At 34.7% G+C, this 19,117-nt stretch overlaps 1 protein-coding gene across 1 annotated transcript; it reads left to right on the forward strand.

The window, feature by feature from the left end:
* The first annotated feature begins 241 nt into the window (after positions 1 to 241).
* Positions 242 to 1,045, forward strand: LOC130965810 (uncharacterized). The gene has a single exon (XM_057890565.1). It carries the CDS (start codon positions 242 to 244, stop codon positions 1,043 to 1,045), a length of 804 nt encoding a protein of 267 aa, XP_057746548.1.
* Positions 1,046 to 19,117: the final 18,072 nt, after the last annotated feature.

The raw sequence follows: 19,117 nt of genomic DNA on the forward strand, positions 1-19,117 counted from the left end.
CACCAAACTCCCGACCCCGACTACTCCCAATCCCCCGAAAGTCGAGGAAGAACCTCCCACCGAAGTTGGTCCCGGCACAGTCCCGCCTTGAGATCAGAATCGAAAAGTAGCTGGGAAGATCAGGAACACCCGAGAAGACGACATGTCACAATCATCTACGCCCAAGGTAAGGGGGCGCGCCACGAGGCGAGACCACGAAAGCGGAGAAGAGAGATCTGGAGGAGCACAGCGACCCGTGATAATGGGCGCCACCCCATTCCAGCGTTCCATTCTCGAGGTCCGGCTGCCAAAGCACTTTGACAAACCAACGAACATGAGGTATGACGGAACCCAAGACCCGCAGGAGTACCTCACGGCCTTTGAGGCCACGATGAACCTAGAGGGAGTAGGAGACGAAGTAAGGTGCCGCACCTTCCCGGTCACCTTGGCAGGGCCGGTAATACGGTGGTTCAACATCCTACCGCAGGGCTCGGTGGCCGGCTTCTCGGATATTAGCCGTGCCTTCCTAGCACAATTCATCACCAGAATCGCGAAAGCAAAGCACCCAATCAACCTGCTCGGTGTGACTCAGAAGACCGGCGAGACGATCAGGAAGTATCTAGACCGGTTCAACGATGAGTGCTTGGAGATCGAGGGGTTAACTGATTCTGTGGCCAGTCTCTGTCTGACGAACAGACTCCTTAACGAGGACTTCAGAAAGCACCTCACCACGAATCCGGTCTGGACGATGCAAGAGATCCAAATTGTAGCCAGAGAATACATTAACGATGAGGAAGTCAGTCAAGTTGTAGCTGCCAACAAGTGGCAGCCCTCTTACAATCAACCCCGGCAGCACGGTAACGAGGAAAGGCAAAAGGAGCACGCCAGAGATGGCAATCCGAGCAAGACACCCAGACCATTTCCTCGCGTCGGAAAATTCACCAATTACACCCCCCTCACCCTCCCCATCATAGAAGTCTACCAGCAGATAGCCGAGAAGGGAATCTTGTCGAAGCCCCGACCTCTAAAGGACCAAACCAGGGGGGAACAAGAGCCTCTACTGTGATTACCATAAGGGCTACGGACACAAGACACAGGAATGCTTCAACCTGAAGGACGCACTGGAACAAGCAATCAGAGACGGAAAACTAGCTGAATTCTCCCACCTTATCAGGGAGTCAAGGAGACGAAATCGTGACCACGAGGGGGAAGACAAGACCCGGACGACGAAGCGATGACATTAGCCAGAGGACAACGACCACGGCCTTACCGTGGTGAATGTAGTAACCGCAAGAAGCATGGCTCCAAGGTCGAGATCGGCGCACAAGAAAGACACCAAAGTCCTAGCGGTCTTCTCTTCGTCTGTGCGAAACTCCAAAAGGCTTCCATCCATCTCTTTCGGTCCGGAAGACCAATGGTTCGACAAGGTCCTGGAAAGCCCCCCCATGGTCATCACGGCCAGGGTTGGAACTGGCCTCGTCAAACGGATTCTTGTGGATACGGGGGCAGACTCAAATATTATGTTTCGCAACGTGTACGATGCATTGCGGTTACGGGATGCCGACCTAACAACTCACCAGCACGGTGTCGTAGGGCTAGGCGACCACTTCATCAAACCAGACGAAATAATTTTCCTGCCGGTCTCCGTGGGACAAGGACAGGGGCGAAGATCCATAATGGTTGAGTTTGTAATTCTACGGGACTCCACAGCCTATAACATCATCCTAGGGAGAAAAACCATTAATGATGTTGGGACAGTGATTAGTACGAAGCTGCTGGTAATGAAGTTTGTCACTGACGATGGATCTGTAGGATCCATAAAAGGAGATTTGAAAATGGCAGTCGCTTGCGACAACGCCAGCCTCTCCTTGAGGAAAAAATCTAAAGAAGCGTCAGGGGTGTTCCTCGCCGACCTGGACGCTAGAGTCAACGACAAGCCCAAACCCGAGCCAGAGGGGGACCTGGAAAAGTTTAGGGTCGGGGACTTGGAAGAAAAGTTCACGTTCGTAAACAGAAACCTCCCACATGAATTAAAAGAGCCTTTGGTAGAAATGATCAGGGCTAATGGCGATTTGTTTGCCTGGACACCAGCCGATATGCCAGGTATAGACCCCCAACTCATGTCATACCACTTGGCCATCAAGCCGGAAGCCCGACCAGTGGCTCAAAAGAGAAGGAAGATGTCACAGGAAAGAGCAGAGGAGGTGGCCAGGCAGACGGCCAGCCTCCTAGAAGCAGGTTTTATCCGAGAACTAGACTACTCGACCTGGCTGTCAAATGTAGTCCTAGTAAAAAAGCACAATGGGAGATGGAGGATGTGTGTCGACTATTCCAATCTCAACAAAGCATGTCCCAAGGATTGCTACCCCTTCCCAACATTGATGCACTTGTTGATGTGGCAACGGGGTACCGGTATCTGAGCTTTATGGATGCTTCTTCTGGCTACAATCAGATACCGATGCACCGGCCTGACGAGGATAAAATAGCTTTCATAACGCCGGGAGGAATCTATTGCTACAAGGTGATGCCATTTGGCCTGAAAAATGCGGGGGCCACGTACCAAAGGCTAATGAACAAGATATTCAGCGACCTCATAGGCAAGACGGTGGAAGTCTACGTAGACGACATCCTTGCAAAGACCACCCGGCCTGATGACCTCCTAAGCGACCTGGGGGATGTGTTCGCGTCCCTCCGACAACACGGCATGAGGCTCAACCCGCTCAAGTGCGCCTTTGCCGTGGAGGCCAGAAAGTTCCTAGGATTCATGATAACCCAAAGGGGGTGGAAGCCAACCCAGAAAAGTGCCAAGTAATACTCCAAATGAAGAGCTCGGGCTATGTCAAAGACGTCCAGAGGCTAGCAGGAAGGCTCACCGCGTTGTCCCGCTTCCTCGGAGCATCGGCAACGAAAGCCCTGCCATTCTTCAATCTGATGAGAAAGGGGATAGCGTTTGAATGGACTCCCACATGCAAGGAGGTGTTCAATCACTTCAAAGAAATCCTGGCAGCACCCTCGGTACTCAGGAAGCCCAAGGTCGGAGAACCACTCTACCTGTACCTGGCCATAACGGAGGAAGCGCTTGCAGCGGTTTTGGTGCGGGAAGAAGGGAAGATTCAGCAGCCAATTTACTTTGTGAGTAGAGCGCTACAAGGAGCAGAACCGAGGTATAGCAAATTGGAGAAGCTGGCAATGGCACTCCTGACCTCTTCCCGTAGACTAAGGCAATACTTCCAAGGCCACCAGATCGTCGTTAGAACAGACCAGAAAATCCGTCAAGTGCTCCAAAACCCCGATTTAGCGGGAAGAATGATGACTTGGGCCATCGAGCTCTTCCATTATGATTTACGATACGAACCCCAACATGCGATTAAGGCACAGGCGATGACAGAATTCCTGGTGGAAGTAACAGGGGACCCAACCGAAGAAGCGGGCATACGATGGAGGCTCTATGTAGATAGGGCCTCCAACCAAACGTCGAGGGGCCCCGGGATCATCTTAGAGAGCCCAGCTGGGGTCATATACGAACAATCGACCAAGTTCGAGTTCCCTGTATCGAACAACCAAGCAGAATACGAGGCCCTCTTGGGAGGCCTAGCCCTAGCTCGGGATGTCGGGGCGACGAGGTTGGAGGTGTGGAGCGACTCACAGGTCATTACCTCACAAGTAAATGGAAGCTACCAAGCCAGAGACTCGTTGTTGTAAAAGTACTTGGAGAAGGTTAGAGAGTTGAGCAAGCAATTCGAGGAAGTCACGATCCAACATGTTCCAAGGGAAAGGAACACGCGATTAGACCTCCTATCTAAGCTAGCAAGTACGAAACCGGGAGTCGGCAACCGATCTCTCATCCAAGGCATGGTAAAGGAACCAGCGGTTACCCTCCACGTGACAAAGTTAGGCCCCTCTTGGTTGGACCCCATCATTAATTTCCTGGAAAATGGCAGACTCCCTGACGATGAGAGGACATCCAAAGCGTTGAGAAGGGAGGCAGCCAAATATGCGACCATACAGGGACAACTGTTTAAAAAAGGACTCAGCCAACCCCTATTGAAATGCATGCATCCCGACCAGACAGACTATGTTCTCAGAGAATTCTACGAGGGGTGCTGCGGCCACCATATCGGGGGCAAAGCCCTAGCGAGAAAGCTCATCCGAACTGGATACTACTGGCCATTGATGATGGAAGACTCCAAAGAATTCGTGAGAAAATGCGTCAAGTGTTAAGAGAACGCTAACTTCCACAGAGCACCGGCTTCCGAACTAAGTCTACTGACGTCCTCCCGACCTTTTGCACAATGGGGAGTCGACCTCTTGGGACCCTTCCCGGTTGGCCTGGGGCAAGTCAAATATCTCATAGTTGCCATCAACTACTACACCAAATGGATAGAGGTCGAACCACTAACCAGCATATCCTCATCCAATTGTAGAAAATTCATGTGGAGGCAGGTGATAACTAGATTCGGCATCCCGGAAGTCATCATCTCAGACAACGGGACGCAATTTACTGACAAGAAGTTCATAGAATTCCTCATCGGTCTGGGTATAAAACAAAAATTCTCTTCGGTAGAGCACCCTCAGACAAATGGGCAAGTTGAGTCCGCAAATAAGGTCATCTTGCTGGGCCTCAAGAAGCGGCTGGATAGCAAAAAAGGTGCATGGGCCGACCAACTCGCTTCGGTCCTTTGGTCTTACCGTACAACCGAGCAGTCATCCACGGGAGAAACCCCCTTCCACCTGACGTATGGGGTAGACGCGATGATACCCGTGGAAATCGGCGAGCCGAGCCCGCGGTTACTTCTGAAGGGAGTAGAAGAAGCAGTGGAGAAGGACCTGGTGGATGAGGCCAGGGAGATGGCCCATTTGACAGAAGTAGCACTGAAGCAAAGAATGGCCCTACGCTACAACACCAAAGTACTCAAGAGGGAATTTGAAAAAAATGACCTCGTTTTGTGACGCAACGACATAAGGCTACCGACCCAAGGGGAAGGAAAACTGGCGGTAAACTAGGAAGGCCCCTACAGGGTCAAAGAAGTGCTCGGCAAAGGCGCCTACAAATTGGAGAAGCTCGACGGCAAGGAAATCTCGAGAACATGGAATGCAGGTAACTTGAGAAGATTTTATTCCTAGCTCAAGGACGCCGGCTAGGCGGTTTGACGAGCTCAATGATTTACTATTGTTAAATGCTTACCATGGCTATAGACCTGTTTAACTGTCAATTAATGTTTACTTAACAAATTTCTCCTTATGCATCCCATGACAACATGTTCCTCATAACGAATACGGCGCCCCGGGACTGATCACCCCGGAAGCCAACTAGATTAAAGCCATAACAAACGGCTGCGATAATAGTAAAACCACGACATGGCTTCGCCAAAGATACCAACATAACGGTAAACGAACAACAAGCATACACCGACAAAACGGTAACAAAACAAAACGAAAGCGCTACCAGATAAGCAGATAAAGACGATAATCATAAGCCGACCAAGCGGCTAACAAAGTATAACAAAATTAGTTTCACAAGTTCTACAATAGAACCACAAATCCATACGAAAGCATAAGATACAAGAGTTCACTTTTTGGGCATGTCGACAATCTTGCCATCCTTGATCGTTTTGAAAACCCCAATTGCCGACGTGTCAAAATCGGGAGCCACGATCTTCACTTGAGCCTTGAGAGCCTCCTCGTTCGTGAAGATCGCGCTCTTTCCCTGCTCTCTGACCTCCTTATGCTTCTTCTTCAGTCCCTCAACCTCAGCTTGAGCGGTCTTAGCCGACGAGACAGCCACATCACGTTCCTTCTCCAAAGCGACCACCCGACCTTGCGCGGCGTTGAGATGGCTTTCCAAAGTCATCTCCCGCTCGGTCAGCCGGGATACGGTAGCATCAGCAGTCTTCAATTTTTCTTGGGCAGACACAACCTTCTCCTCGACAGACTTAAGCTTCTCCTGTTTCAACTTGAGTTTTGAATTTGTTGTTGGCTCTAACAGCAGATTCGAGCTTCCGGAGTAGCGACTGCATACCCGACAACTCAAACTCCGCCTTTCGAGCTATGGTCGCACCGTGAAGGAGGGTACGATACATCCATCGCGCCTGCCCCGCAAGGTCGGTACCATGAAAGTGTTCCTCCGTGCTGGGAAGCAACTGGAGTCTATGAACGTCCCGGCATCGAAGTTCCTCTCCATCACGGTGAGGGCCCCTTCGAGGCTGGAGAGTGATCTCTGCCTCTTGAGGGTAGGAATGACCCTCAAGTCGTCTTCCTCGACCTGTTGAGCAGAAGACGAATGTCCGGTATCGACTTCCTCCCCATGAATGGGAGAAACGTACGCCACGTCAGAAGGTTTATCCGACATGTCGACGTCATGGGGTGAGGGTGCCACCTGATCCTTCTTGTTCCCGGGAAGGGCTTTCGGGTGCTCGTCGGCCTTCTCCCCATCACTTTCCTCCAGAAAAGTTTTGAACAAGCTCTCAAGGCCTGTCACCTCGGCAGACATTCCCACTGCAACAGATAAATGAACAAGATAGTCGTTTAATCGGTAACCAACCAAAGCAGCAACCATGCAAAAAACACAAGACAAAAACTACTCACAAATATAATTCCGGGCGACCTCCCGGTTACCCATAAGAAGGTGGGGGTTCACGTGGTTTCTCCCAAAAACGGCCCACAACACGTCGGCAATTTTTTTATCCACGGCAGACATCCCCTTGTAGGTCACTTTAATAAAAGCATTAGACCCCACCCCGAAACTCTAATACTTTGGGATGAGGCGTTCTCCCTCTAACGACAACCAGAAGGGATGGCGACCTATGACTGGACGCACCTTAAAATACTTATCCTTGAACCCGTGATAAGAGTCCTCGAACAAGCCAAAGATCCTCCGACCTTGAGCAGATCGGAAGGACATGAACCTCTTCCTCGCCTTCCCCTCCTTGGAAGGATTTGTGAGATTAAAAAAGTAAAGGAAAACGTCGACGGACACCGGCAACTCCAAGTATTCACACACCATCTCGAAACAGCGGATCGAAGTCCAACTGTTCGGATGCAGCTGCGACGGCGCCACGGAGATCCGACTAAGGAGCCCCGTTTGAAAAACGGAGAAGGGGATGTGGACCCCCACTTGGGTGAACATGGCCTTGTAAAACCAAATCCAGTCGGCAACCCAGGAGGCGTGGAAATTGAGCTCGTACAGCCGCTCGTGAGGGGCAGGGATAAAGACGTCGTAATTGGCCTCCTCGTCAGTACCCCCGCACAGGTACTCGCCCTGACGAAACTCGGTAAGCTCCTCCTCACCCATCTGGTTCGGGGAGTCCCTCAAGTCGGAAGCCACCCAAGCGTATGGGTCGTAACCCGCGGCGGAGGTAAAAGCTCAGGAGACGACGCGAGGCATACCTATAGTAGGGGTACCACTCAAATAGTCTATGAGGTCGGGAGCTCGGAAAAACCCAAAAACTACTTTTAGCCTATTCAGTAACTAAAATTAAGCAGGGCTAAAGCAAAACCCAAGCAAAAGCCTAAAAGCTAATACCCTGGAATAGTGACCCTCCCTAACACACCTACTCAACACTAAGATCACTTATCATACAAAACAAACAAGCAGCATGCAAACAGAAGAACCAATGATGAAGAAAAAAGAACTTTGAAGCAGAAAGGGAAGGGATTGACATTTACCTGGAATAATTGCGAAAACCTAAAAGAGAAGGAAACACACAAGGATGCAGAAATGACGCTCTGGGATGCTTGGGAGAGAAGAAGTGAACGCGCGAAAGAAGAGACAACACGCCACCAACAACCCTCACGACTATTGCTGGCGCGTGGGGGGCACTGTTACGGCCTGGCCCAAATAGATTGCGGGCCGGCCCAACCCATAGACCACCCGACCCGAACGGTCGGGTGCGAGCTGCTTAACCATCGACCCGGACACGCGTCCTTGGCAGCTCATCACTACAGCGATATGAGGAAGCTTTAAGGAAGGTGGGTCTTCTCTTGTGGGATCCACTTCTGACATAGTATATATGGGGAGGGTCCTACCCCTCCTACGAGGTACGACACCTACCACTTTATCTCTTTTTCGCCTGTACACTAAACTGACAAGAGCGTCGGAGTGTCCTTGCAGGTGATACCCCCCTTCCACATCCAGAGCTCGGGACGTCGGCTACTCCAGTTTCACCCTCTCGACCTGGTCCCAGGCCACACCCCACCTATCAACCCAAGAATCCTCCTGAACCGTCCGGTACTTGACCTATCGACCAATCGTTAATCTTCAATATTCAATACTTACCAAGCAACACATGAGCTAACTATTGATCACACCAAACTTTTATATATATATATATATATATATATATATATATATATATATATATATTCTCAACCGCAGAAGGAAGAATTTGTGGCTATATGTATCTTTTTGTGATAAAGCCTTTATACATACTTAAGCAATAAGCAGCACTACATTGCTTGAAAAATTAGCAAACCCAAGAGGCCAAGAGTGGAAAATTACACTGCCATTTCCTGGTTTATAAATAAAAGTAATACATTACAAGTATTGTCATTTTGAATGAGAATATAGTTGTAATAGTTTTTATAATTGAGACAACATTTATTTCTTAAATTAGTTTTTGGAATTAAATTAAATTAAATTAAATTAAATTCATTCAATTATAATATAATTAATTAATTAATTGTAAGGTTTTCTTCCAAATTAATCGGTTGAATTTCAAATTAGAGTGCTTAATAACTAATTAATTATCTATTTAATTAACCTGCTAGACAGAGACTATTTGATTCTGATCTATATGAAAAGAAAAGAGCGATAGTGTGTGATTGATCCCTTTGGACTTTTGCTGACACTGAAGCGCTGAGGAAACAAGATCTGAAAACCAAGTGTGGGATTGTGACACAAAGAATTTTGTGCTTTATTCCGCTGAACATGGAAAACGATGAATAATATTAATACAGTGTTTTGCATTGTGTGAATTTTGTGCAACACGCTTGGTACTATTTTTTTTTTTTTGGTATAAAGAATATATATAGATAGGTCCGTTTAACAGAATGAAGGTGAGCACCAAGAAGTGAATGGAAACACCAACTAACTTGTAATGTCGTGATGGGGTGAATGCTTTCACGGCATCTTTTCTTATTATTATTTTTATGGGATATATATGCTCAGAATTATTTAATAGTTCTGTTCGTTACATGCAAGAGAGTAACAATTATTAAAATAGCACTGATTATGTCATAATCATATATTCTCAATCAACCTGGAATTTTCTAATAATATTGGCTATATTGCACATCATGCTAATTCAGGTTAATAGTTAAATTTATCTCTAAAAAATCACTTATTTTTAGTTTTTTTTAATTATATTAATTATTAAAAAATAAAACATAAATTAAATTAGCCCTTCCATTAGTTAAATAATAATGTATCACGTTAAGTGTCATTTGTTATGATAATGTAAATTAATGCCATGTGTCACAAGATGATTAGTTGACGTATCAAGTCAGTAACACTCAGTATGTCGCATGTCATTTAAAATGTATAATTTTGTTTATAATTAAATTAGTTCCTGAAAATACACATGTAAGCCATTTTCATTTGTAAAATTTTAAAAATCGATCAAATTAGTCTTTATATAAATTTTTCTTTTTTTTATAGTATTAAAGTTTTAATATTTCTTAATCTATCTTATTAATTTTAATCTTATTTTTTACACCTTAATAATTTTTTTCAAATAAAATAATAAAAATAATTAAATTATTACAAAGTTATTTTCTCATATGTATTTTTAGATTTTTATTTTAAAATTTTAGTTTTTTTGTAGTGAATTTTTAAAACAAAAAACTTATCAAACTATTATTAATTATATACTAAAATTTTAATATTTTAGATTTTACTAAATAAATATAGTAGTTATTTTAAATGTTTTAATCTTTTAGATCTCACTAAATAAATATAATAGTTATTTTTAAAAAATTATATTAAAATATTAAGATTCAACAAGTGATTTCACAAATCAATTTTTTAATTATTGAGTTATACCATATAAATTAAATAATAATAAAAATTATAATTTTAAAAAATTTAAATTTTAAAATAATTACAATATTATAGTGAAATTTAAAATATTAAATTTTTAAACATATAATGAACAATAATTTGATAAATTATTTAAATAAAAAAATTTACTATAAAAATTATAATTTAAAAATATAAATTTTAAAATACAAATGATAAAATAATTTTATAATAATTTTATTATTTAATTATTTTATCTAAAGAAAATTTTATTTATTAAGGTCTAAAAAGTAATATTAAAATGAGTAGTATTAAAAATATTTTAATTTAATATTATGAAGAAGAAATAGAAGAAATTTATATAAAGACTAATTTGATTAATTTTTAAAATTTTAGAAATGAAAATAATTCACGTCTGAATTTTTAGAGACTATTTTTATTATAAATAATTTTTTTACATGTCAAGTAATACGTGGCGTGTTAAGTGTCACTGACCTGACTCATCAATCGATCATCTTGTAACACGTGACATTAACTTACTACATCATCATGCCATGTGGTATTTAACGTGACACATCATCTTTTAATTAATAGAAAGACCAAATTAACTTACGTTTTATCTTTTAAAGACTAATATAATTAAAAAATTATTTAATAATTAATTTTTTAAAAAGTGATCTTTTAAAATAAATTTGATTATTAATTCATTCTAATTCTGTTACATGCACGTATGTGCTGTAAGGTAGTGTTTGGTTGATGTCCATGTCTCAATCTGCTGTTTGGTTTGGTGAGACACAGATTTTTTATGAACACGGGAAGACACAGATGGACACGGAGACACTAAATTAGTGTACCTCCAATTTAATGAGACACTGAGACACAACTTGTGAGACACTATTTTTTTACTCTTTTATCCTTATTCAATTTTTTAATTTTCAAAATTTATCCTCTTATCTCTTCAAATATTTCTTTTTTTTTACTTCCTCTTTTAAATTCTACAACTAAATTTATTTTTCTATTTTCTTAAAAAAATTATACATTTAATTTTTTATTTATTTGAATTTTAATTAATCTTTGATAAATTTCGGACTTTGATTTTCTATTTTTTTCTAAAAAAAATTATATATTTAATATTTAAATGATAATTTGAGATGATATTAGAAGAAAAAAAATAGGGGAAGAAATAAAAATTTAATGATTATAACATGTAGTCTCTCAGGTGATGGATGTGTAGCGGTGTTGGTAAAATTTGTAGTTGAATGGAGGGCAATTCAGACTTTTTTAAATATTTGTGTCTTGTTCATTATTTTTACCAAACATAATACATAGACACAAATATTCTATGTCTATGTCTTTGTGTTTATATCTCATCCTATACATCAACCAAACGGAACCTAAGAGGGTGAAAAATGGATTTATTACGTCTAGAAAATTATAAATATAGAAAAGAAAACAATTCATTATGCAAAACAAAAATTTAAGAAGAAAAGGAGATGTTTTAAGATACTCTATAATTTACATATTTATTAGTGTATTGGTATTATAATATCTATTTTTTATTTATACTACTTTTAATTATATTTATTAACTAATTTTATCGCTAATATTTTAACTCAACCAATTATATTTGTTACACGAATACTTATTTTTATTTATAGTATTATTTTAGAATAAACTCAACTTTTTTTTTTAAAATAAAAAGCTTTTCACTTGTCAATATAACTCAAATAACATCATTTTTTCGTATTCATTTAAAAATTATAAATTTAAGTCTCACTTATAATTAAAAAAAAATACCTCTCCACTCTGCAGAAAAATAAGGACAACCATCAGAGGCTATCTCTGCCGCCGCAATTTTGGCAACAATGTATAACTCTCCTCTCACTCTTCTTTCCTCTAAGTTTTTTTCTGTGTTTTTCTTTTCTCTTTCTCCCTTCTATATCGTGATTTTACTCCGTTTTCTTGCTTCCTTCTCATATATCTCTGGTCTCCTTCTTTTTCTTTTTTAAATAAGAATATTGATATATTGTAGTATATTGATTGTATTAATTTATTTACACTGAAAATTTATAATTTATTATCTCTCTATAACTTATTTTATTTGATTGGTCTAATAACTAAAAAATATAGAAATCCTAACCCCTTTTAATTTTGAATCCTACTCCTATTTTTTATTTCATTTTCAACTCCAAATTTTAATTAATTACATAATTTTATTTGAATTGATCTTGTTAGTAGAGTTAGAGGTGCCTGCCAAATTGATATTTCAGAGTGCAAAGGTACATAATTCAGTCATTTTTTTCATTTAGTTCTTTTTTTATTAATGCGTATTTGTATTTTTTAAATATTATTATTAATAAATTTTATTTTAGTGTTCTTATTTGTTAAAATAAAAAAATTCTAAGTATTTTATGTGCTATATTTTTTTGAACAGTTCATTATCCTAATATTAATGTTGCTATTGAGCTGTTTAAAGAGAATAATTTTTTATTATTTTTATTAACTATTTGTTTATTAAATAATTTATAACTGATAATGTTGCTTGTAATTTTTTATTCTTTTATTATGTGGTGGATTGTTATGTTGAAAGTTTTAAATTATGTGGTGAATTATTTTGTTAGAAGTTTTAAATTTTGTCTTTAAAATTTATTTTAATTTTACTAGCACAAAATTTGTTTGATGAAATTTATTATGTAACATTGTAACCTGAATTAGAAGGTTATGGATTCAAATCTTAGATTGGTTATCTAAATGTGTTTTTTAAATACTAAGTAAATCATTTATCTTGATTCATTATAAGTTTAGCAGCTCCAATAATTTGAAATCATATGATACTATTGCAATGAAATTCAAAGAGGATGACAGATGTTATATCACTACAACAAATACCTTTTATTTTGTTAATTCTCAATACTAAAATATTATGCTGGTGATTCTTAAGTAGAATTTAATTTTTGAATAGTCCTGTAACTTACAAGTATCATGAATTAAATAATTTGGTATGATTTATTTTTTATGTAATGTATTAATATTAGTATAGTGTAAAGTCTAATGCTCATTAGTATTGCTCATTTACTCTTTCAATTTTTGGTCTAATTTTGTTTAATTTTATAATTGAGGGTTTGGTGTATTTTAAATTTGATTTTTCTACTTAATTGAATTCTCTTTTTTTTAACTTTTAATAATAAATTTTGATATTTGAATTTGTTTGTGAACTTTTAACTAAAAATTATAAAACTTTGAATTTTGTTACTTTAGAGATTATTAAATTTAAATATTTAAAATTATATATTAAATTTTTAAATAATTTTTTTAAAAAAATTAAAATTTAAGTTTACTGTCAGTTAAATCTGTTAGTAATTATTAACTTAATTATTAATAATAAATAATATATTATCGTCGAATTTACTGAAGAAAAAATTCAACGGTAAAACAAACTTCAGAATTTCGCTAATTAAAAGTTTATATTTACCGTTAAATCAGTCGACGGCGGACGAAAAAATCTGATTCAAATCTTAGATTGATTATCTAAATCTGTGTTTTTTAAATACTAAGTAAATCATTTATCCTTGATTCATTATAAGTTTGGCGGCTCCAATGATTTGAAATCATATGATACTATTGCAATGAAATTCAAAGGGGATGACAGATGTTATATCGCTACAACAAATACCTTTTTATTTTGTCAATTCTCAATACTAAAATAATATGCTGGTGATTCTTAAGTAAAATTTAATTTTTGGATAGTCTTACAACTTACAAGTATCATAAATTAAATAGTTTGGTATGATTTATTTTTTATGTAATGTATTAACATTAGCATAGCGTAAAGTCTAATGCTCATTAGTATTGCTCTTTCGATTTCTGGTCTAATTTTGTTTAATTTTATAATTGAGGGTTTGGTGTATTTTAAATTTGATTTTTCTATTTAATTGAATTCTCTTTTTTTTTTTTACTTTTAATAATAAATTTTGATATTTGAATTTGTTTGTGAACTTTTAACTAAAAATTATAAAATTTTGAATTTTGTTACTTTAGAAATTATTAAATTTAAATATTTAAAATTATATATTAAATTTTTAAATAATTTTTTAAAAAAATTAAAAATTAAGTTTATTGTCAATTAAATCTGCTAGTAATTATTAACTTAATTATTAATAATACATAATATATTATCGTCGAATTTACCAAAAAAAAATCGACGATAAAACAAGCTCCAGAATTTCGCTAATTAAAAATTTATATCCATCGCTAAATTAGTCGATAATTAGCAGCAGACAAAATTATCTGCTGATAAATAAATACTATTAAATTTATTCCACTATTAAATCTAATGGTATCCAACAATTTTTTAGTAGTGACAATACAAGTTAAATGCTAAAAATTTTTACATAACTTAATTCTTAGTGTAATGCCTCAAAATGGAGCTTTTAAGTGAAATCCAGGAATATAAGGTGCAATAAATTTTTTTAAAAACCTTTTCATAGTCTACAAGAAGGAATTTATATTTTTTTTTGCTTTTTGTAGTTTAAAAAAAATTATGCTTCTTTTTCTTTTTACAACCAACAAAAAGTATTGAAATGACAAATTTAAACATGTAGCGACAGCAGAACATTCTTGTATCTTGTGAGAAGCTAGTAAGCAGTGATAACAACCAATATCAAGGAGCGCAGGATGTACGTCATATTTCTATTTTTTTTACAACCGATGAAATTTAGAGTATGTTTGAAAACACGTTGAAGAGAATAAAAGTGGTTTTAAGTGTTTTGAATATTGTTCTTTGATGTTTGGCAATATTTTTCCTCTGAATGCAGACTTAATTTTGTATTCTAAAAATCCGTTCACTGTAAAAAATTATAACTTTTGCATTCACTCAACTTACGTTTAGGTTTGTTGCTAGTTATTATTGATTTTTTTTCGTAATTTTTTTAAATAAAAGAATACTGAAAATATTAAAATAATTATTCTAATTTTTTATAATATATATTATTATTCCTATGAAAAATAATAAATTAAATAAAAAATTAATTATAAATAATAATAAAAATATAACTAGTAAAAAATTAAAACCTAAAATAATAATAAAAATAAGATTATTAAGAGAAGTACTAAAATATTTTATTTTATATATTATTTTTAATTTAATAAATAAATATTAATTTTTATTATAATAATAAAAAAATTATAATATACTAAAATAGAGTACTATAAAAATTATTATATAAAAAAATGGCAAAAGAAGTATAAAAAAGATTAAATATATTTAAAAAAATAATATTATAATTTAATATTATATTTTTTAATAATTAATTAATTATTTATCAATAAGTAAATTTAACAAATATTATCTAAATAATATTTATTTTATCAAAATTAATTTTAATAAAAATTGTTAAACATAAATTATGTTAGCACAAATTCACTTTTATTCAAAATTAATTCTACAAAATCACTTTCATTCAAATTCCAATTTGACCAATGTCAATCCAAACACACACTTAGTTATCCGCTCCTCTTGCCTTAGGAGAAACTTGTGTTACCATAGTCAAGTAAATCACCCCTATTTCATGTATTTAAAATCCACTAAAATTTGTTCTATATAAAAAAGTTAATTTCTGCAAGTGAGATGATTTTAGAATAAATAAAATTATATTTTTTATAATTAGATCATAAAGTCACCTCAAATTTACTGATTTAAAAAAATAAAGTTATTTTAATTTAGATCATATGATGAACACAAATTTATTAATTAAATGAAATAAAAAGATAATTTAATCTTAAAGAAATTCCTTAAAATTATTTTTTACTTATTTATTTATTTATAGCTTTCAATGTTCAAAGCAAAAAAATCCACAGTAATTAGGTAAAGTCATTCTTGACTCTTGAGAAATCTTTAGCAGTTTACTTCATATACACTAATTATTTAAATGACTAAATTACTGTATTCCAATATTTTTTGAATTGATGTTTTGAAATGATTGTTGTGAAGTTTTACTTTTATAATTATATATATTAATGATGTTAATTATTTTAAATTTTACATATAATTTTAATGAAAGACATAATAAAAAATTTATAATTTATTGATAGATAATAATATATAAAATTAATTTTTTTAAATATTTTTTAAAATATATGAATTATAATTTATTGATATAGAATTATAGATTATGTATTTATGTTTCTATTATTTGAGCTAGTTCGTGAGCTCGTGAGCTTTCGGTGAGTTGAACTTGAACTTAAAAAATAAGCTCAATTATTAATAAATCGAACCGTGAACTAAGTTTAATTTTTATGAGCTGAACTTAAATTTAATCTAATTCAACTAAACTCGACTCACTTCTAATCCTAACCACCACGATAGAAAATTTCCATGCCATAAGAGGTTCCATTACCTCCATTCGGAAAACAGTGCAATTTTTTTATTACTAACAAAAGCATTAAACTCTTCTAAAAAAATCTCTTTCCCTTTTTCATACACATCCTCATTCACATCTTTCTTGATTAAATCTGTCTTTCTCTTTTTGAAGATTATATATATATATTTTTTGGGGCTAGTTGATGAACTTTTTCCTCCTCATCTCCCTTACCCGAATTAAATGAAGAGACTTTTTTTTTTCAATATTTTTGTTTTTTAATTAGAATATGAACTAGCCATTCATTTCTTTTAACAAGAAAATTTATCTTTTTATTAATTTTATTTAATAAAATATGTTTACTTAAGAATTCTATACTCATAACTAAAAACGTCAAGTTATAAATCATTATTTAAAATTCAATTTACTTTATTAAAATATCATCAGACTAAACTTGGGGTCTATGATATATCTATTATAGAATTACATATTATAATTCGACTCCAAACATTATAAGATCAGCCATCAATATTACCATCGTATCAAAACGCTCTAATGTATTTTTATTTGTTATTAATATAATTTAAAATGGATAAACAATGACTGACACTGATTCAAATTATAAAAAAGGTAAGTAGAAAGGAAAAAGGAAAGACATTGATCGGAGAATTACTTTTTAAAGTAGAACTCATTCTTCAAACACTAATTTAAACGTTGAAGTATTTTTTATAAATATTTACTCTTCATGTTCTCTTTGTGTTGAGGTATAACTCATCCCAGTTAAAAGCTAGAAGAAAGCTACTTGAGGACAAACTATATCAAAGTCAAGCCATACAAAAATAATAATGAAAAAGAAACAAACATAAAAAAATTTAAAATAAATAAAACTATTGTTATTCTTGCGAGATTTTTTGATATTATTAACTAAAAATATAAAAAGAATATCAAATAATTGAAACACACCAATTAAAAATAAGTTTAATTATTTTATTAATACTTATAATTCTAGTAAAATTTTAATTAGGTCCTTATATTTAAAAAAAAATTATAATTCAATCTCTATATTATATAAAATTTTTCAATATGATCCTTGTTATCTATTTTTTTATAAAAATGCAAAAAAAATTTTAGAATATTAATTTTGTGTTTGATTTTTGTTGAATTGTGAAATATTCTAAAACTAGTTTATGATCATTATAAATTTTTTCTAAAATGTAACAAATAGTGATAACTTGATTAAATATATTTATTTAATATAAGAATATCTAATTACAAATTTTTAAAGTATTAAAAACTAATTAAAATTGGGCTTATCTAACATTTGCCTTTAGAGCACATAATAAGATCACAAATAGTAAAAAATTTTAAATTTTTTTTAATAAATGTATTGAAAATCTATTTTTTTTATATTTTTAATAAAAACTTTCTCAATTTATAATCTTAATGTGTATCTTAAGACACAAGATAATAAAATCCTTAAAAAAATTTGATAAAAATATAAAAAATAACAAAATAATTAAACTTTAAAATGCAAAGTTTAGCTAAAGAATTTAGTAACTTGTATTTTAAAAACAAATATTAAAATTACAAATTAAAATTTTTTATCATGGAGCTAAACCCTTGACTAAATTCTTAGAGCAACTCTCCAATAGAATAATTTTTGGTATCACTTTCACATCTACAATTAAAATTGATTTAAAATTAAAACTTAACATTTAATATTATCTTTAAAATAAAAGAGGAGTGCTACACATACAAGTCATTTTTGTTTACAAGTCTTACAAGTTGGGCCTAACACGCGCGTTACAGAAGTTGGGCCTAACAGGTGCGTTACAGAAGAAGAAGAAGCGTGAATATAAATGACTTGTATGATTTGTATGGAAAAGCGTTCTCTCTTTGCCTTCGATCTCCTTCTGTTTTTTTCGATTTTCATGGTTTCTGAAATCAAGTTTTGAAATTGTTTTGAAGATGATGGAATTTCAAAAATACACCCAAACGATTACAAAAATACACCCAAACGATTATAGAAATACATCCAAAGGATTACAGAAATACACCCAAACAGTTACAGAAATAAACCAAACGATTACAGAAATACACCCAAAGGATTTAAGAAATACACCCAAAGGATTTAAGAAATAAACCCAATATAGGGAGAGACAGTATATTTCTTCTTGAAATCAATACACCTAAAGAATTAAGAAATACACCCAAAGGATTATAAAAATACACCCAAAGAATTTAAAAAATACACCCAAAATTCGTTGAAGTTAACTCTTTCTCTTTTTCCTCCTCATCTTCTGCTGCTGCTTCTTCTTCTTCAAAAACGATTTCAGAGCTTGATATAAAAAAACAATGGAAATCGAGAATAACAAAGAAAGAAAACAAAGAGAAAAGCACGTAAATGAAGAAGAAGAACAGGAAGAGGAAGAAGAACGTATAGCAAGAAGAAGAAGAAGGAGAAAGAGAAGGCAAGAAACGTACCTTGAATAATGTTTCTTCGTTTTTTCTGGTGATTTTAATGAAGGAGAAAGAGAAAACGAAAAGAGGAGAATAAATTTCAATAAAAAAAGAGGGAGGAAGAGAATAAAAAGAGACACAGAGAAAGAAGAAGAAGAAGAAGAAAAAGAAGAGGAAGAGGAAGCACGGAGAAAGAAAAAGAAAAAAAAAGGCACAAAAAAAAACGTAAAACGACGTGTTTATAAATGACTTGTATGACTTGTATGGAAAATCACTTGTATGTGAAGAATTACTCAAAATAAAATTG

Source organism: Arachis stenosperma, chromosome 3 (assembly GCF_014773155.1).
Source record: "Arachis stenosperma cultivar V10309 chromosome 3, arast.V10309.gnm1.PFL2, whole genome shotgun sequence".
Classification (NCBI taxonomy): Eukaryota; Viridiplantae; Streptophyta; class Magnoliopsida; order Fabales; family Fabaceae; genus Arachis; species Arachis stenosperma.

Bases quoted from the DNA above. Each gene is read 5' to 3' on its own strand.
- LOC130965810 (XM_057890565.1), top strand. From the start codon at position 242: ATGGGCGCCACCCCATTCCAGCGTTCCATTCTCGAGGTCCGGCTGCCA.